Source organism: Pongo abelii, chromosome 20, assembly GCF_028885655.2.
Source record: "Pongo abelii isolate AG06213 chromosome 20, NHGRI_mPonAbe1-v2.0_pri, whole genome shotgun sequence".
Taxonomy (NCBI): Eukaryota; Metazoa; Chordata; class Mammalia; order Primates; family Hominidae; genus Pongo; species Pongo abelii.
Genome location: NC_072005.2, coordinates 56783529 through 56803550, shown reverse-complemented (window position 1 = coordinate 56803550; position 20022 = coordinate 56783529). Strand labels below are relative to the sequence as shown.

The 20022-nt window shown below is 54.6% G+C and overlaps 1 protein-coding gene across 2 annotated transcripts; it reads left to right on the top strand.

The window, feature by feature from the left end:
* The first annotated feature begins 37 nt into the window (after positions 1-37).
* SYT3 (synaptotagmin 3) lies at positions 38-19332 on the top strand. Of its 2 annotated transcripts, XM_054538947.2 has the most exons (11): positions 38-117; positions 759-896; positions 2496-2658; positions 7117-7642; positions 9738-10125; positions 11484-11702; positions 15187-15307; positions 15678-15849; positions 15948-16080; positions 18477-18545; positions 18752-19332. In XM_054538947.2, the coding sequence occupies exons 3-10, from the start codon at positions 2511-2513 to the stop codon at positions 18540-18542; spliced, it is 1773 nt and encodes a 590-aa protein (XP_054394922.1). In that variant the 5' UTR covers positions 38-117; positions 759-896; positions 2496-2510; the 3' UTR covers positions 18543-18545; positions 18752-19332. The 2 variants fall into 2 exon arrangements, with proteins under 2 accessions (XP_054394922.1, XP_024093981.1); XM_024238213.3 differs by lacking the exon at positions 38-117 and having other exon boundaries at positions 207-896.
* Positions 19333-20022: the final 690 nt, after the last annotated feature.

Sequence of the window (20022 nt, the reverse complement as noted above, 5' to 3'; positions counted from 1 at the left end):
GGAGGGGGTGCAGGGGGAGGAGCCGCGGACCTGCGACAGTGGCGAGGGGAGGAGCCGAGCCGGCACCGCGGCGGGCGCGCGGGGCTGCGGCGGCGGCGGCGGCAGCGGCGGCTCCGGGTGAGTCCGCTCCTCCCCCTCCTCCTGCCACAGCCCCAGCCCCAGCCAAATCCCGGGGGTCGGCCCCGGCGCATGGGGGCGGGGTAGATGCAGAGGCGCGTGGATCTTGGGCCGGGGAGTGGGAGCGCTGCAGCGCTCTCTGGCCACCCCGGGGGAGGGGCACGTGGCCCTGGAAGGGGGTCCCGAAACACCTGGGTGTACCCCACCCCTCGCCCACTGATCCCCAGCGCGGGGGGATCGTTTCCCCATTACGTGGCCCCTACGGACTTAGGGCTCCGTGGCTTTTCGAAGTCGCGGACATCGTTCCCCTCCCCTGCAGCGTCTTGGGACCCCAGCATCTTAACCCCCCAAAACCTTAAAAAAAAAAAAAAAAAAAAAAAAAAAATCCCATCCTCTCTGCAGCCCGGAGAGGCATTGAGGACTTCAACTCCCAGCAGACCCTGCAGCGCCGGGTCTATGAAGCCGCAGCAGCGCGAGCGCGAGACCTGCCGGGAATTGTAGTCTCTAAGCCCTTAACGGGAGCTGGGGGCCCGGAGGTGGGAGGGGGTGGCCGGGCTCCCAGTGGGTCGCCTCGGGTCGGGCAGCTGGCTCGAGTCGGGCAAGATGTGACTCTTAAGCTGAGCTTTTTCTCCCGGCCTCAGCCCCTAGATCAGACATCCCCTCTCATTACCCAGCGCGTGGGAACGGGTCCACAGCCCCTTGTCCGCCCTAGAACCCCCATGGGCTGCCGCCCGCCGCCGTCTCGGCTGCCACCCAGGACACGGCAGAGATAAGCGCAGGTGAGTGTGACCATGCCTGTCTTGGAGTCCTGGCCTTCTGCAGCACCCCCACGACACCTGTCCATCTGTGAGCCCTGGTCTGTCTGTTCCTAATTCCCCTGCATCCCCTTCAACCCATCTTGATGCCTGGCTCCGAGCCATGTGTCACTAATTCCCGCTCTCCCCACATCCACCTCTCCTTCCTAGCCTCCTTTCATTTATGTGCTCACTGAACCTTCCCTTATGAACCCATGTCTGTCTGCCCAGCCCTCCTCTCTCCTTTTGTCTATCTGCAATCTCTAGCCATCATCTACTTGTCCTTGCCCACCCATCCATCCTCCCATTAGACCGTTTCTCTTTCAAAGATATTTCTGCCCACACTCCTGCCTGCCCCTCTTCACCGTCTCTCGTCCTCTCGTCTCTCAAGCCCCCGTGAATTAATTACACCTCGGTTCATTCCTTGTCACTGTCCATCCTAAGTCTCAATCCTTGACTTTCCTTCTGCCTGCCTGTTCACCTCTCCATCTCTTCCAAGCCTCAGTCTGCCCTTCACATTATCTCTGTCTCCCCTCCCTGTATCTCTCCCTCCCTCAACTCGGTCCCCATCTCTGCATCTCCACCTCTCCACCCCCAGCTCCCACCATACCTATCCACCTCCTATCTCTCTACCTGCATCCATCCTTCTCTCTGGCCCTCCCCGCGTCTACCCCAGTCTGGCCTCCTTGGTCCCTGGACCTTCCAACTGCTTTCCTACCCTAAGCCCCTGTCATCCTGCTCCTGCTGTCTAAAATGCTTTTCTTTAAAATGCTTTTCCCACCCTGGCACCACTGCCCCCCGCCTGTGGCTGGCTCCATGTCATCCTTCAGGTTTGGGAGAGCCCTCCCTGACCGCCCCCCTCTGAGTTCCTTTGTGACACATCCTCCAGCTGCGTCCTGTGGAGCGCTTCTCACAGACAGTCTGAGAGTGACCGGTTTGTCTATGTGTGTTTGTTTGCTTGTTTACTCTATGTCTCCTCTCGTTGGATTGTGACACCAGGTCAGGGAACTCCAGGACCTTGTTCTCTGCTGGATTCGCAGCAACCAGCACAGCATGTAGGGTGTAGTTGGTGCTGGATGGATGTTTGTTGCATGAATGAATGATGAATGGCTGGCACCTTGTCTGCTCATCCCTAACTCCTGTTCTTTCATCTGTGCAGCCCTAATCTTTGTTTCCTCATCTGTCCATCCCTTTATTTGTGCATCCTCATTCTTAGCCCCTTCACTGGCCTTCTCTGTCTCTTCCTCCTCGTTCATTTGTCCCTGTTCTCTGTCCTCTACTCCACTCATGCCCATCTCTGTCTCCTTGACTTACCCAGTCCCTGCTACTATCTCCATCCCTAATTTCTGCCCTCTTGTCTGTCCACTCCTAATTCCTTTTCCCTGTCCATCCCTCTCTAATACCTGTCACCCTGTCCTTCTTCCTCGAATCTCCATCCCTAATCCATCTGCCCCTAATCTCTGTCCCCTTTGCCCATCCTTCCTTTGCTCGGTGTCTCCTTCCACCCTTATCTCCACACCTGGCCACCCTGCCCTCCCATTCTGTTTCCCATCTGCACCCTTGCCCCATCCCTCCCACGCACAGGACCAGACGGCCACCATGTCAGGAGACTACGAGGATGACCTCTGCCGGCGGGCACTCATCCTGGTCTCGGACCTCTGTGCGCGGGTCCGAGATGCTGACACCAACGACAGGTGCCAGGAGTTCAATGACCGAATCCGAGGCTATCCCCGGGGTCCAGATGCAGGTCAGCACCCCTGCCTGTCTTGGCCAGCCCCCTGCCTGCACTATGGCCAGGAGACTCAGAGCAGAACTGCTCAGCTTTCCATTGCTTGTGGGGTCAGTCCCTCGTAGAGTCTTGCCCCCATCCTGCCTGCTGCTGCCCCTCTCCCAAATCTCTGATCCAAGGAGAGGGAGCTGTGTGGTCCGCTTTTTGAGTTTTGCCCTGTGGGCCTCCCTCCGACTACCACCACCAAATGCCCCCTTCAGATATCTCTGTGCATCTTGTGTAAATCTCAGGCTCTTGAGTCAGACTGACTTGTTTGGTTCAAATCCCATCTCCCTCACTTTATTAATAACTGCATGGCTGTAGGTAAGTGACTCTTCTTCTGGGACTCAGTATCCTCATCTGGAAAATGGGGATAATAAAAGGGATGCTTCATAGAGCAGATGAAAGACTTAAATGATGTAACACCTAGGAAGCACTTAGAACAATGCTGGCACATAGTGGTCATTCATTCAATGCTGGGATTCACTTACTGAGCACCAGCTGTGGTCCAGGCAGCATGCAAGGTCCTTTGTACATCTCAATGATTACTCACAGTGACCCTCTGTGGAACATATAATCCCCATTTTCAACAGAGGAAACTGAGGCTGAGAAGGGTGAAGTGACCTGTCCAAGGTCACACAGCCAGAAAGCAGCAGGGTTCTGGGAATGAGGAAACATTATGAGTGCCATTGTCCGGAGGAGGAAACGGTGACCAGTGGAAGCATGTGCTGAGTGATTACAACCACAATCACACTTGCTGAGCACCAGGGCAGGGCCTGGCACCTCATGTGCAGGATGTCCAGGTGACAGTCATGAGGTATAAGGCCGAGAGAGCACCAGTCACTTGCCCAGAGGCTCAATGCTGGCAGAGGCAGAATTGAATCCTGCATAGTCTAGTATAGCACTGTAGTCTGGGGGTGCCCACGACCACCCTCAGGTTCAATGATTTGCTAGAATCATTGACTCACAGAACTCAGGAAACTGTTTTTGTTTGTCTGTTTGTTTGTTTTTGAGATGGAGTTTCACTCTTATTGCCCAGGCTGGAGTGTAATTAATGGTGGGATCTCGGCTCTCTGCATCCTCCACCTCCCAGGTTCAAGTGATTCTCCTGCCTCAGCCTCCCTAGTAGCTGGGATTACAGGCGCCTGCCACCACGCCCAGTTAATGTTTTGTATTTTCAGTAGAGACAGGGTTTCATCATGTTCACCAGGCTGGTCAAGACCTCCTGACCTCAAGTGATCCACCCGCCCCAGCCTCCCAAAGTGCTGGGATTACAGGCATGAGCCACCACGCCTGGCTGGAAACTGTTACACTCATGGTTATGGTTTATGACAGTAAAAGGATACAGACTGAAGTCAGCAAAGGGAAAAGGCACCCAGGGCAGAGTCCGGGACAGACCAGGTGTGAGCTTCCAGTCATCCTCTCCCAGTGGAGTCACATGGACAGTGCTTAATTTCCCCAGCAATGACGTGTGACAGCATGCACAGTCTATTACGAACCAGGGAAGCTCACCTAAGCTTTGGTGTGCAGGGTTTTTATTGGGGGTCAGTCCCATATACGTGGCTGATTGCTGGTGTGGCTGACTTTAGTCTCCAGCTCCTCCAGAGGTTGAGCTGGAGGCCTCCAGCATACACCACAGTGTTAGCATACACTATGCCACATGATCCAAGGCCCCAGGTAAACAAAGACACTCTAATCAGGCAGGACATTCCATGGGCTTAGAAGTTCCAGGGAGCTGATCAAGGGCCAAACCTTTCTCTGGGCAAGGTGAATCTTCTACTGCGCAACTACACCACCTCTCCACGCCCAAATAGCTCCCCAGTCTGTGCAGACAGGAATGGGGAATCTGTCAGGGTTTGTGGGATTCATGTTTTGAGTTGGACAGGGTCTGAATCAGGCTAGCAGTAGGGGAAAGCATCTGTTTAATTTTTCTCCACAATGACCCTGTTTTCTCAACTCACCCTGTGTTCAGGAGGCTCGTAAAGTCCTTGCCTCTGGTTTCTAACAGGCCACTCAGAATGCTCAGTGAGTGTTGGTCACTTAAAAAGGAGCACTCTGGGCCAGGTGTGGTGGCTCACACCTGTAATCCCAGCACTTTGGGAGGCTGAGGTGGACAAATCACAAGGTCAGGAGATCGAGACCATCCATGGTAAAAACCCTATCTCTACTAAAAATACAAAAACAAAAAATTAGCTGGGCATGGTGGCAGGTGCCTGTAGTCCCAGCTACTTGGGAGGCTGAGGCAGGAGAACAGCATGAACCCGGGAGGCGGAGCTTGCAGTGAGCCGAGATCACACCACTGCACTCCGCAGAGATCGCATCACTGCACTCCAGCCTGGGTGACACAGCGAGACTCCGTCTCAAAAAAAAAAAAAAAAAAAGGAGCACTCTGGCCAGGCATGGTGGTGCATGCCTGTAATCCCAGTACTTTGGGAAGCTGAGGTGGATGGATCTGAGGCCAGGAGTTCAAGAGCAGCCTGGCCAACATAACAAAACCCCATCTATTCCAAAAATACAAAAATTAGCCAGGTGTGGTGGTGCCCACCTGTTGTCCCAGCTACTCAGGAGGCTGAGGCACAGGAAGTGCTTGAACCTGGGAGGTGGAGGCTGCAGTGAACCGAGATCATGCCACTGCACTCCAGCCTGGATGACAGAGCAAGACTCTGCCCCCCCAAAAAAAGCACCCCAAGAGGGAGGGGGGAAGGAAACCCAGAGTTCTTCTGCCAGTGCCTGTTATATGTCCCTGCAGGGCCACTTCCTCTCTCTCAGAGCCTGTTTTCTCATCTGTAAAATGGGATAAGTCATTCCAAAGTTATATAATGTCATAAGGATTAATGTCACACACCACTATAGCTTCACTAATCAATCCAGGACCAGAAGGCAACCCCTTCCTGCTGTGTGTCCCCTAATGTAACTGGACACAGCCGTTTCACTCAGCTGTCCTTGCCGGCAATGGCCTAGCTACCTGCTTCCCCACCATAACCTACTGTCTGTTAGGAGTCGGGATTTTCCCTGTCTTTCACTTTGTCAACACCCAGAAGTCCATTTCAAAACAAATTCCCATTCCTTGAAGGTCATTTCTGAAAAACCCCACTCCTGGTACCAATTACTGAAGAAGCCTAAAACCTTTGATTGTAAGAACAATTCTGTACTTGGGTTTCTCTGCAAGGCATATCAGCACATATGTGGCATTCGGAATGTGTTAGCTATGGTGTTGATGGTGTTGGACGTACATAGTGGCAGCAATAGGATTTATTATTCTAATAAAAATTCACGTTTGAACTACCATTTATTGGGAAGCATTGAGGTGTGATAGCATCATGATAAAGACCATGGGCTCTGAAGCCAGGCTTCCCAGACTTAAATCCTGACTCTACCACCTACCAGCTATGGACTTTGAGCAGGTGACTACAGGTATACAAACCTCAGTTTTCTTTTGTGGAAAACAGGGATAAATATGTTGCCAACCTCGTGTAGTGCCTGGCAGGCTTAAATAACCTGATCTCTATAAAGTACTGAGCTATCTGGTATGTAATCACCCCTCAAGATATATTTGTTATTATCTTCCACATGTGATTTACCTTCTGCATTCCTTCAAACTACTATAAGAGGGAAGAACTGATTTTTCCTACTTGGAAAATGGAAAATGTAAGGTTCAGAGTGGTTAAGATATGTTCCCAAGGCCACACAGCAAGCGTGATTTAAACCCTGCCCTGCCTAACTGTGTCATGCAGGATCCATGCTTCCTTGACCGTCTCTGAGCATTTTGGAGGACCTTGGTGCTACCTCACATGTTGTGTTCTATTATAGAGAGGCAGCAAAGTCTAGTGATTAAGAGAATAAAATCTGGAGAGAGACTGTTGGATTCAAATCTTAGAACTGTCATTTATTACTTGTAAAACCTTAAACAAATCACTGAATCTGTGTCTCAGTTGCCTCATCTTTAAAATGGTTATATAGAACTACTGGGCTGGGCAAAGTGGCCACATCTGTAATCACAGCACTTTGGGAGGCCAAGGTGGGAAGATTGCTTGAGGCCAGGAGTTCGAGACCAGCCTGGGCAACATAGCAAGACCTCATCTCTACAAAAAAATTAAAAAGTTAGCCAAGTGTGATAGCACATACCTGTAGTTCCAGCTTCTTGGGAGGCTGAGGTAAGAGGATTGCTTGAGCCCAGGAGTTCGAGGGTACAGTGAGCTGTGATTATGCCACTGCACTCCAGCCTGAGTAACAGAGATTCCATCTCTTTAAAAAATACAATACTTAACCTTGTAGAGTTGTAGAACATAAATTAAGTAATACATGTAAAGTGCCTGGCACTTGCAATTGCATGGACAATTGCATGGCAAATATGAAGGGTTAACTCTTTGGGGACAGCAGAAGGAGGATGTACTGTGACCCCATCCTGACCCCTACTTCTGTCCTCGTTCTCTCCAGACATCTCCGTGAGCCTGCTGTCGGTCATCGTGACATTCTGTGGCATTGTGCTTCTGGGTGTCTCTCTCTTCGTGTCCTGGAAGTTGTGCTGGGTGCCCTGGCGGGACAAGGGAGGCTCGGCAGTGGGCGGTGGCCCCCTGCGCAAAGACCTAGGCCCTGGTGTCGGGCTGGCAGGCCTGGTAGGCGGCGGCGGGCACCACCTGGGGGCTGGCCTGGGTGGCCATCCTCTGCTGGGCGGCCCACACCACCATGCCCATGCCACCCACCATCCACCCTTTGCTGAGCTGCTGGAGCCAGGCAGCCTGGGGGGTTCTGACACCCCTGAGCCCTCCTACTTGGACATGGACTCGTATCCAGAGGCTGCAGCAGCAGCAGTGGCCGCTGGGGTCAAACCGAGCCAAACATCCCCTGAGCTGCCCTCTGAGGGGGGAGCAGGCTCTGGGTTGCTCCTGCTGCCCCCCAGTGGTGGGGGCTTGCCCAGTGCCCAGTCACATCAGCAGGTCACAAGCCTGGCACCCACCACCAGGTGAGAGAGGATACTGGGTTGGGGGTCCACTCTGAACTTCTGCTCCTCCTCTGTGTCTCTTTCCTATCTATGGCTCTTATGAGTTTGGGATTTGGAGGGGAATCGGGGTATTGACTTCTGGATCTTAGGGAAAGAGGAGGCTGGGGCCCTAGACTCCTGGATCTGAGGGAGGTTGGGGCTGTGGGGTCTAGACCCCTTGGACCAGAAGGAGTAGGGGACTGGGGGCCTGAATTCCTGGGTCCAGAGGGAGGAGACTGGGGGCAGGACTTAGGACAGGAAAGTAGAGGAGAATGAGGTTGGATCCCCAAGTCCCCTGTGGCACAAGGCAGTTCACCCCCTTTCACCCTAAGCCAGGATTGGTAGTGGGACCTGGAGTTCCTTCATTCATTATTCCTCAATATACATGTAAATGTATATTGAGCACTAATATAAACTAGGCCTGAGAGGGGTGTTAGGAAAACACCAGACTCTGCCCTCCTGTCACTCACAGCGCAGGGGAGGCGGCCCCCAGACTGGCTGTCCTGGTGTAGCCAGGTTGGTGAGACAGGAAAGCAGCTCAGGGAACCGCAGCTGGGAGAAGGCTGGGAGCTTCCTGGAGGTGGAGATGTCTCAGCTGAGACCCGCAGGCTGAGGGAGAGTTAGGAAGGCAAAGAGGCAGGGCTGTGACCTGGGGATTCCAGGTGAAAGGAGCGGCCCAGGCAAAGACAAGAGAAGAACAAGATCCTAGTGCATTGTGAGGACAGCCCACACCAAGGGGACAGCCAGGGCACCAAGCCTTAGTCACCAAGGCATGAGAATAAGTTTGAAAAAAAGAAAACTTCAGGCTGGGCGCAGTGGCTCATGCCTGTAATCCCAGCACTTTGGGAGGCCGAGGTGGGCAGATCACTTGAGGTCAGGAGTTCGAGACCAGCCTAGCCAATATGGTGAAACCCCATCTCTACTAAAAATACAAAAAAAAAAAAAAAATAGCTGAGCATGTTGGTGTGTGTCTGTAATCCCAGCTACTCAGGAGGCTGAGACAGGAGAATCTCTTGAACCCGGGAGCCAAGATTGCACCACTGTACTCCAGCCTGGGCAGCAAAGCGAGACTCCATCTCAAAAAAAAAAAAAAGAAAGAAAGAAAAAAGAAAACTTCAGAGATGTGGCTACAGACACCAGACCACATGGGGCTTTCAGTGCCCGCCTGAGGGTCTGAGACTTTGTCCTGAGGGCACTGAGGAGCCATGGGAGGGCTGTGAGCAGGGGAGGGGTAGGCTCAGCTCTGGGTGTAGAAGGAACCCTCTGGGGCCATATGGGAGTGGGCTGGAGGGAGACACTGGAGGCTGAGAGTCCAGGAGAGGACAAGGCCTGAGCTGTGACCAGGACAGTGGGGATAGAGAGGAGAGACGGCCACGGAGATTAAGGGCAGAAGAGGGTTCAAAGAAGGTCTGTGTTATGTGGGGCGCCAGGGGTCCATGGAGAAGCATCCTGGGTCACCAGCTTGAGGTCCAAAGGAGGTTACTGGAAGCTGGTGCATGCACAGGTCTGGGCTGGAGCTAGCTTTGAAATGGGAAGAATCAGGCTGGGTGTGGTGGCTCATGCCTGTAATCCCAGCACTTTGGGAGGCCGAGGCGGGCAGATCATCTGAGGTCAGGAGTTTAAGACCAGCCTGACCAACATGGTGAAACCCCATCTCTGCTAAAAATATAAAAATTAGCCGGGTATGGTAGTGGGCGCCTGTAATCCCAGTTACTCGGGAGGCTGAGGCAGGATAATCACTTGAACCTGGGAGGCAGAGGTTGCAGTGGGCCGAGATCGCGCCTTTGCACTCCAGCCTGGGCGACAAGAGCAAAAATCCATCTCAAAAAAGAAGGAAGGAAGGAAGGAAGGAAAGAAGGGAGGGAGGGAGGGAAGGAATGCCCCCAGATACCAATGGGGAAACTGAGGCTCAGAGAGCACAGTGGCTTCCTCAAGCTCACACAGTGAGCAAAGGAGGGGACTTGTGGCCACCTGGCTGGGGGATGGAGGGAAAGGCAGGGAGGAGTCTCCCAGGTCTCTGCATGCAGTCAAAGATCAGAGCCACCGACCTCACCTTGGTCTTCCCCTACCCCTACAGGTACCCAGCCCTGCCCCGACCCCTCACCCAGCAGACTCTGACCTCCCAGCCGGACCCCAGCAGTGAGGAGCGGCCACCTGCCCTGCCCTTGCCCCTGCCTGGCGGCGAGGAAAAAGCCAAACTCATTGGGCAGATTAAGCCAGAGCTGTACCAGGGGACTGGCCCTGGTGGCCGGCGGAGCGGTGGGGGCCCAGGCTCTGGAGAGGCAGGCACAGGGGCACCCTGTGGCCGCATCAGCTTCGCCCTGCGGTACCTCTATGGCTCGGACCAGCTGGTGGTGAGGATCCTGCAGGCCCTGGACCTCCCCGCCAAGGACTCCAACGGCTTCTCAGACCCCTACGTCAAGATCTACCTGCTGCCTGACCGCAAGAAAAAGTTTCAGACCAAGGTCCGGAGCAGCGGGCTGGACACTGGGGTCCCACAGAGAGGGAGCTAAGGGTCTGGACTCCTGGGTCTGAGGGAGGAGGGGCTGGGGGCCTGGACTCCTGGGTCTGAGGAAGCAGCGGCTGGGGGTCTGGACTCCTGGGTCTGAGGGAGGAGGGGCTTGTCCTGGACTTCTGGGTCTGAGGGAGGAGGGGCTTGTCCTGGACTTCTGGGTCTGAGGGAGGAGGGGCTTGTCCTGGACTTCTGGGTCTGAGGGAGGAGGGGCTTGTCCTGGACTTCTGGGTCTGAGGGAGGAGGGGCTGGGGGCCTGGACTCCTGGGTCTGAGGAAGCAGAGGCTAGGGGTCTGGACTCCTGGGTCTGAGGGAAGAGGGGCTGGGGGTCTGGACTCCTGGGTCTGAGGAAGCAGCGGCTGGGGGTCTGGACTCCTGGGTCTGAGGGAGGAGGGGCTGGGGGCCTGGACTTCTGGGTCTGAGGGAGGAGGGGCTGGGGGTCTGGACTCCTGGGTCTGAGGGAGGAGGGGCTTGTCCTGGACTTCTGGGTCTGAGGGAGGAGGGGCTTGTCCTGGACTTCTGGGTCTGAGGGAGGAGGGGCTTGTCCTGGACTTCTGGGTCTGAGGGAGGAGGGGCTTGTCCTGGACTTCTGGGTCTGAGGGAGGAGGGGCTGGGGGCCTGGACTCCTGGGTCTGAGGAAGCAGAGGCTAGGGGTCTGGACTCCTGGGTCTGAGGGAAGAGGGGCTGGGGGTCTGGACTCCTGGGTCTGAGGAAGCAGCGGCTGGGGGTCTGGACTCCTGGGTCTGAGGGAGGAGGGGCTGGGGGCCTGGACTTCTGGGTCTGAGGGAGGAGGGGCTGGGGGTCTGGACTCCTGGGTCTGAGGGAGGAGGGGCTTGTCCTGGACTTCTGGGTCTGAGGGAGGAGGGGCTGGGGGCCTGGACTCCTGGGTCTGAGGAAGCAGAGGCTAGGGGTCTGGACTTCTGGGTCTGAGGGAGGAGGGGCTGGGGGTCTGGACTCCTGGGTCTGAGGGAGGAGGGGCTGGGGGCCTGGACTCCTGGGTCTGAGGGAGGAGGTGCTGGGCCTGGACTCCGGGGTCTGAGGGAGGAGGGGCTGGGGGCCTGGACTCCTGGGTCTGAGGGAGGAGGGGCTGGGGGCCTGGACTCCTAGGTCTGAGGGAGGAGGTGCTGGGCCTGGACTCCGGGGTCTGAGGGAGGAGGGGCTGGGGGCCTGGACTCCTAGGTCTGAGGGAGGAGGTGCTGGGCCTGGACTCCGGGGTCTGAGAGAGGAGGGGCTGGGGGCCTGGACTCCTGGATCCCGTGGAGGAGGGGCTCATGGGCACGGTGTCTGTCTCCTGTTGCCCACCACCACCAGGTGCACAGGAAGACCCTGAACCCCGTCTTCAATGAGACGTTTCAATTCTCGGTGCCCCTGGCTGAGCTGGCCCAACGCAAACTGCACTTCAGCGTCTATGACTTTGACCGCTTCTCGCGGCACGACCTCATCGGCCAGGTGGTGCTGGACAACCTCCTGGAGCTGGCCGAGCAGCCCCCTGACCGCCCGCTCTGGAGAGACATCGTGGAGGGCGGCTCGGTCAGTGGCCCTCTCCCCTGACCTTCCCCTTCCCAGGGCCCTGAGACCCCCCGGGTTGCAAGCGCCCTGCCCTCAGAGTTCATAACTTCCTCACTTCTTGTCCCCACATTTTTCTGTTAAAATGTATCACACTGGGGAAGACTGCAAACTTACAGGCAAGAATAGAGAATGGGCCTGGCGCCGTGGCTCACGCCTGTAATCCCAGCACTTTTGGAGGCCGAGGTGGGCAGATCACTTGAGGTTGGGAGTTCGAGACCAGCCTGGCCAACATGGAGAAACCCCATCTCTACTAAAAATACAAAAATTAGCTGGGCGTGGTGGCACGTGCCTGTAATCCCAGCTACTCGGGAGGCTGAGGCAGGAGAATCACTTGAACCAGGAAGTGGAGGTTGTGGTGAGCCGAGGTCATGACATTGCTCTCCAGCCTAGGCAACAAGAGTGAAACTCCATCTCAAAAAAAAAAAAAAAAAAAAGAACAGATAATGGTACAATGGACACCTTTCCTCTCCTAAACATCGCCAAATGTTAGCATCAGGCCTGGATCCGATTTTCCACCCTCTCACCCACTTTATCATCAGATGCCTTCCTGCCTCAACCCCACGACTTCTCTCTCACCCCAGACTTCTTACCTTCCAACTTCCTGACTTTCCAGTGTCTGGACTTCTGGAAGCCCCAATCCCTCTCTAATCTCTGAACTTCTGAATTTTCCCAACCCCAGACGTTGGAACTCTTTCATATTCTGACCCTCTGTTTTTTCACGGTCCCTGCCCGAACGCTGATAGCCTGATCCCCCAGGCCTCAGCCATCCTGGGATCCCCAATATGCCGACACTCCTCAATTCTCCCAGCATGCAGATTATAGGGCCCAATGGCTTCTTCCTTATTCCTTGCGACCCCTGCCCTCCAGTATCTCATTCTCCCTGTACCTCCAATCCCTCCCCAGCCCCATTCTTAGGTACTTGTTGTGTGTGTCCTGAGCCCTTCTGCCCCATCAAATCTCAGATCCTCAACTCTACAGCACCCCCGCTCCAACCTAATCTGTGGATCATCCAACATTCCAGTTCTCTGCCAATCTGGGGTAGCTGTGTGTGTGTTGTGGGGAGGGCAGCCTTAATATCAGGAGAGGACTAGACCTCCTCAAGGTCCTTTCCTTCTCTGAGCCTCAGTTTCCCCATCTGTTCAATGACAGATGTCCAGTTGAGCTGGGTGCCTATAGCTCTTCCTGTAGGCTTCTTCATGGGGCTCTCCCCAGCCTGCCTGCTTGGCCCCCAAGCCCAGCCTTTGAGATTGAAGTGCCCCATTCCAAGGTCCCAGAGCCCCTGTGTGTTCCACCAGCTCCTACTCTCAGTTATCACCCGTGGCAGCCCCATGCCAGGGCCTTCTCTCTGTATCCATGCTGGCCTCATTCTTGTGCTCACCCTTCTCATTTTCTCTCGCCATCATCATCACTTGAGGTTTTCCTCACTCATTCCACTGATTCATACATTCTCTCTCTCTCTGTTTTGTTTTGTTTTTTGAGACAGAGTCTCTCTCTGTCACCCAGGCTGGAGTACAGCGGCGCAATCTCAGCTCACTGCAACCTCCACCTCCCGGGTTCAAGTGATTGTGATTCTCATGCTTCAGTCACCCAAGTAGCTGGGATTACAGGCTCCCGGCACCACGCCCGGCTAATTTTTGTATTTTTAGTAGAGACAAGGTTTCGCCATGTTGGCCAGGCTGGTCTCGAACTCCTGAGCTCAGGTTATCCGCCCACCTCAGCCTCCCAAACTGCTGGGATTACAGGCATCAGCCACTGCACCCAGCCTTCATTCATTTCTTCAACCACTGTTTTTTCAGGAGCAGGGCCTGGGGACCCCGGGGAGCCCTCGGCAGCTCCAGGTCTAGGTGGTCAGGCCTCAGGGGCCAGGGTTATGGGGAGGCACAGGAGGAGCCTCTGCAGGGCTGTGGGGGATCTGGGAGCTTGTGGAACGAGGGGAGGCTCAAAGGCCAGGGAGGAGATAGAGGGAAGAGTGTTCTGGCAGAGGGGCAGCCTGGGCAGATGCCCTGAGGGGAGCGAGTAGGGAGTCCAGGGCCCTGGGTGGGCACAACTGGGAGGCTGCAGGGCTAGGCCAGGTTGGTCAAAGCTCCCAACTAGCTCCAGCGTGGCTCCAGCCTGTGTGTCAGGGTTGGGGGCGGTCCTGGAAACTTCGGTGGAGGTTGATGAATCTGCTGCCCTCTCTCAGGCTGGTTTGTGTGTGTGTGTCTGCTTGGTCTTTGTCCCACTCTGTCTGAGTCAGCCTCTCTCTCTCTCTCAGTGCAGGGAGTAGGGTGTCTGAGTCTAGGTTTCTCTCTCGCTCTCTGGTCTCTGCCCCTCCACTCTAATTCTAGGTAACTATCACTCTCTCTGGGTCTTTATGCACCCCCAACCCACTGTCTCTGTCCCCCTCTCTCTCTGGGCCTCTGTCTCTCTCTGAGTCTCTCTCTCTGTATATATATATATATATATATCTTTCTCTCTCTGGGTCTCTGTCCCCCTCTCTCTCTGGGCCTCTGTCCCTCTCTCTCTGGGCCTCTGTCCCTCTCTCTCTGGGCCTCTGTCCCTCTCTCTCTGGGTCTCTGTCTCTCTCTCTCTGGGTCTCTGTCCCTCTCTCTCTCTGGGTCTCTGTCCCTCTCTCTCTGGGCCTCTGTCCCTCTCTCTCTCTGGGTCTCTGTCCCCCTCTCTCTCTGGGCCTCTGTCCCTCTCTCTCTGGGTCTCTGTCCCCCTCTCTCTCTGGGCCTCTGTCCCTCTCTCTCTCTCTGGGTCTCTGTCCCCCTCTCTCTGGGTCTCTGTCCCCCCCTCTCTCTCTGGGTCTCTGTCCCCCTCTCTCTCTGGGTCTCTGTCCCTCTCTCTCTCTGGGTCTCTGTCCCCCTCTCTCTCTGGGTCTCTGTCCCTCTCTCTCTGGGTGTCTGTCCCCCTTTCTCTCTCTGGGTCTCTGTCCCTCTCTCTCTGGGTCTCTGTCCCTCTCTCTCTGGGTCTCTGTCCCCCTCTCTCTCTGGGTCTCTGTCCCTCTCTCTCTGGGTCTCTGTCCCCCTCTCTCTCTAGGCCTCTGTCCTCCTCTCTCTCTGGGTCTCTGTCTCTGTCTCTGGGCCTCTGTCCCTCTGACTTTAGAACTTTGCCTGTGGGTCTGTCTTTCCAGCTGCATCCCTCAGTGTTTTGGCTTCTGTCTCAGTCTATTTCTCTTTGTGTTTTCTCTCTCTCTCACCTTCTCAGTCTCTCCCCTCCTCTCTCTCCCCCCTCACTCATGCGTCTTCCAATCTTTCGTGCAGAACAAATAAGCTTCGACGGTCATGGGTAGCTGTGGCCAGGGAGTTACTGGGCCTTGGCCCAGAGTCAGATTGTTAAGTGGATGGGAAGCCTGAGCCCTGGATGTCAGGGTGGAAAGCAGGAGGCTCCGATGGGAGAGAAAATCAGGGAGAGTTGAAGAGGGGCTGAGGCAAGATATCACTGACCTCTTCCCCAACTGCAGGAAAAGGCAGATCTTGGGGAGCTCAACTTCTCACTCTGCTACCTCCCCACGGCCGGGCGCCTCACCGTGACCATCATCAAAGCCTCTAACCTCAAAGCGATGGACCTCACTGGCTTCTCAGGTGAGGGTCCTGGGTCTGAGGCACGAGGGGCTGGGGGCCTGGACTCCTGGGTCTGAGGGAGGAGGAGCTGGGGATCTGGACTCCTGGGTCTGAAGGAGGAGGGGCCGGGGGCCTGGACTCCTGGGTCTGAGGGAGGAGGGGCCGGGGTTCTGGATTCCTGGGTCTTAGGGAGGAGGGGCCGTGGGCCTGGACTCCTGGTTCTGAGAAAGGAGGACCCGAGGTCTGGACTCTTGGGTCTGAGGAAGGAGGGGCTGGGGGCCTGGGGTCCCGGACCTCTGGGTCTGAGGGAGGAGGGGCTCGGGGCCTGGGGTCCTGGACCCCTAGGTCTGAGGGAGGGAGTCTCTGTTCCTTACTTCATTGCTGTTCCCAGACCCCTACGTGAAGGCCTCTCTGATCAGCGAGGGGCGGCGTCTGAAGAAGCGGAAAACCTCCATCAAGAAGAACACACTGAACCCCACGTATAATGAGGCGCTGGTGTTCGACGTGGCCCCCGAGAGCGTGGAGAACGTGGGGCTCAGCATCGCCGTGGTGGACTACGACTGGTGAGGGGCGCGGCCCGGGCGGAGGTCAGGCAGGAGGGTTGGGGTGGGGACAGGCCCTCCCACCGCCCTCCACGGTCCTCACCGACCCCCACCCCCAGCATCGGGCACAACGAGGTGATCGGCGTGTGCCGCGTGGGCCCCGACGCTGCCGACCCGCACGGTCGCGAGCACTGGGCAGAGATGCTGGCCAACCCCCGCAAGCCCGTGGAGCACTGGCATCAGCTAGTGGAGGTGAGTAGGGGTCCCACACCGACCGCTGACAAGCACCCGTGCACCCTCGGCCCCTTCATCCATGCAACGAACGCCCTGCATGCTTATGAGCCGCAGAGCCAGGCGTCCTAGGTTTCAATCCCTGCTGTGCCAACTTTAGCTGTGCGGCTTAGAGCCAGTTACCCAAGCGCTCTGTGCCTCAGTTTACCCACTAGGAAATGGGACTGTTGATAGCATCTTCTGTTAGGATAGAGGTGAGATGTGCTGAGTTAAACATTCTGTAAGTGGTCGCTGCTGTTGTTACCCATGAGGCTAAGTTGAAAATAGAGGGGGCTGGGCGCGGTGGCTCACGCCTGTAATCCCAGCACTTTGGGAGGCCAAGGCAGGCGGATCACCTGAGGTCAGGAGTTCGAGACCAGCCTGACCAACATGGAGAAACCCTGTCTCTACTAAAAATACAAAATTAGCTGGGCGTGGTGGCGCACGCCTGTAATCCCAGCTACTTGGGAGGCTGAGGCAGGAGAATCGCTTGAACCTGGGAGGCAGAGGTTGCGGTGAGCCGAGATGGCACCATTGCACTCCAGCCTGGGCGACAGAGCAAGTCTCAAAAAAAAAAAAAAAAAGTCATTTAAGATCTTACTTCATCAGGAGAAATAATCAAACATGGACATTCTCTCAATAGAAAACAAGAGGAGCAAAGAAGTAGATTTATAAAGTGTTATTGACAGATTTGCCTCCATTAAAAGCCAAGAAAGTCAAATTATTCAAATTCTGTCTAGGGTATATATGAAAGATTTAAATATAAAATAATGTTGTGAATTTCAACACATTTACTTCATTTTTCAGTATTTTTCAACTAGTTTAGCATTCCGGGAAAAATAAATTTAGAAAAAATATATAAAAACTTGGGCAGGGTGCAGTGGCTCATGCCTGTAATCCCAGCACAGGCCTTGGGAGGCCAAGGTGGGTGGATCACTTGAGCCTGGTACTTTAAGACTAGCCTGGGCAACATGGGGAGAGCCTGTCTCTACAAAAATAATTTAGGAATTAGCTAGGCATGTAGTGTGTGCTTGTAGTCCCAGCTACTCAGGAGGCTGAGGCAGGATCCCTTGAGCCCAGGAGTTTGTTACTGCAGTGAGCTATGATCTCACCACCACACTCCAGCCTGGGCAATGGAGCAAGAACCCCTCTCCTTAAAAAAAAAAAAAAAAGCAAGTATATGGGGACACATACATTTCCTTTGAAATAGCAGTCTGATGTGGCATGAGACTGGCCTTTTTAAAAAATTTGATATTTTGTTCATCATTGATTTTTTTGCATTAATTTTGATTTTTTTTAAATATTGCATTATTATTATTATTATTATTGTTATTATTGAGACAGAGTCTCACTCTGTCACCCAGGCTGGAGTGCAGTGTTGCAGTCTTGGCTCACTGCAACCTCCCCCTCCCTGAGTTCAAGTGATTCTCCTCCTTCAGCCTCCCAAGTAGCTGGGACTACAGGCGTGTGCCACCTCACCCTGCTAATTTTTTTTAATTAATTAATTTATTTATTTATTTATTTATTTATTTTTGTAGAGACAGGGTTTTGCCATGTTGGCCAGGCTGGTCTCAAACTTCCGACCTCAAGTGATCCACCCACCTTGGGCTCCCAAAGTGCCGGGATTACAGGCGTGAACCACCGCGCCTGGCCAATATTGCATTAAATATTCTTTATCTTGATTGCTGCATTTGGGGCACACATTTACATTTAGTACTGAGTAAAACTTTCACCACATCACCAGATTTAGTCTGGCCCTGCTGTGGGCTTTTTTCCAGTGATCATGAGGGACCCAACACCTGGGCACACAACTCAGATTTGAGATTGGAAAAGACGGGGACTCTACTAAGGTGGATAGGATGGAAGCTACTCCCTCCTTCTGTCATTCACTCATTCATCCATCCCACAAACCTTCCCAGGAGTTTCTGGTGAGCCACTGCCCATGTTTGGCAACGCTGGTGGCACAGAGTCTAGGCCGAGTCCTGACACTGCCCATGAATTTCAGTCCCTTGTGCTCCCTGTGGCCCCAGAAGATCCTTCTACACCCAGAGCTTCCCCTCCCCTTCCTTGCTCACAGCCCTCCCGTGGCTCCCCAGTGGCCCCAGGACAGAGTCTCAGCCCCTCTGATACCATGCAGGACCTGCCCCACTCATCCCTACAGCCTCATCTCTCCTCGCATTTGCAGAGACTCTTTTTTGTGCCTCAATTTCCCCATCTGTAGAATGGAATTGTAATACCATCTGTCCATCACTTCAGGGCCAAGTGAGAAAGCGTGTCCTAAATAATGAAACAGGATTGACGTCTTCTCCTGTTGATGATTAGCATCTGTTTAAACTCTCTATCCCTCACTCCCGAACCTTCTGGACTTTCTCCTTTAGGAAAAGACTTTGACCAGCTTCACAAAAGGCAGCAAAGGACTATCAGAGAAAGAGAATTCTGAGTGAGGGGTGAGGAGCCTGGCCACAGGGAAGAGGGGCTGAGGGCCTGGGCTCCTGGGTCTGAGGGAGGAGAGCCTGGGGCCTGGACTCCTGGGTCTGAGGGAGGAGGGGCTGGGCCTGGGACTCCTAGATCTCTGGGTGGTGGTGGAGCTACAGGAGGTGGTGATGCAGTTCTCTGCCATTGCTGACCCCTCCTTTCCTGCTCCATCGTGCAGGTCTGGCCTAGGCCCGGGATCGGACCAGGCTCCCTCAGGACCCTATCCTTTCCTGCCCGGACCGTGAATTCATCTCCTTGAAGCCATAACGTCCGAGCTGCTGGTGCAGGGCAGCCCTGGCCCTAGGCTTCCTACCCCTGGAAGCGAGAGGATGAGAGGAGGCCGGCCCAGCTCCTTCTTTCAGGGTGGGGGGCATTCAGCCTCCACTGTGTCTGTCTTTTCTTCCCTGGGGCTCCCCCTCGAGGCGAGGGGCCATGCATGTCTGGGGGACCCCTGCCCCCCAAAACCCCTCTGTCTGTCTCTGTCTCTTTGCTGTTTGTCCAAGACTCGGTGTCCCGACCCTTGTTCTTGCCGTGAATGTCAATGGGCCAATCCTCTCTGTCCTTTCAGACACACACACACCTGTGTCCACCCCTTCTGTTCGCCACACCCCGCGCCGGTCCCCCCACCGCTGCTGCTATCAACGCCAGAATAAACACACTCCGTGGGTCTCACTCCACCTGGGTCTCCTGTCCTCTCTGAGACTGGGAAACTGGATTGGAATATGCTGGCTCTGCAAGCAGACAAATTTGTGTTTCGTTCAATGACTGGGCAACTTAATGATCTCTCTGAGCCTCAGTTTATAAAAATGGTGTTAGTCGGGATCATTGTGAGTACAGAACACAAAATTCAACCCAAAGCCATAAACAGAATTGAAAGACTTCTGTCCATGGAAAGCCTATGAACACAGAGGGACTTCAGGCATGGTTAGATCCAGCTGTTCAAGGGATTCTCACTTCTGCTTTCCTCTTTTTTTTTTTTTTTTTTTGGATGGAGTTTCGCTCTTGTTGCCCAGGCTGGAGTGCAGTGGTGTGATCTCGGCTCACTGCAACCTCCCGGTTTCAAGCAATTCTCCTGCCTCAGCCTCCTGAGTAGCTGGGATTACAGCCGCTTGCCACCACGCCTGGCTAATTTTTTGTATTTTTAGTAGAGACGGGTTTCACCATGTTGGCAGGCTGGTCTCAAACTCCTGACCTCCTGTGATCTGCCCGCCTTGGCCTCCCAAAGCGCTGGGATTACAGGCGTGAGCCACCGTGCCTGGCTATTGGCTTCTCTCTCAGGTAGGTGTTTGCAGTGGCAATGAGATGGCCACTTGGAGCTCCAGGTGTATAATGCTGTATCTGTTATGATACCTTCGGCTGAAAAAAAAAAAAAAAAAAACCTTCCCAACTGAAAGAGAAAGATTTTTTTGCGTGTTTGCATATCAAATTTTTCAAAGACAGTCCCAGGGT

What these genes read in the sequence shown, in the direction of transcription:
- SYT3 (XM_054538947.2), top strand. Translation starts at nt 2,511, where the DNA reads ATGTCAGGAGACTACGAGGATGACCTCTGCCGGCGGGCACTCATCCTG. An exon ending in ACATCGTGGAGGGCGGCTCG is followed by an intron (nt 11,703 to 15,186) that starts GTCAGTGGCCCT and finishes CCCCAACTGCAG; the next exon opens with GAAAAGGCAGATCTTGGGGA. An exon ending in GCCGTGGTGGACTACGACTG is followed by an intron (nt 15,850 to 15,947) that starts GTGAGGGGCGCG and finishes CCCCACCCCCAG; the next exon opens with CATCGGGCACAACGAGGTGA.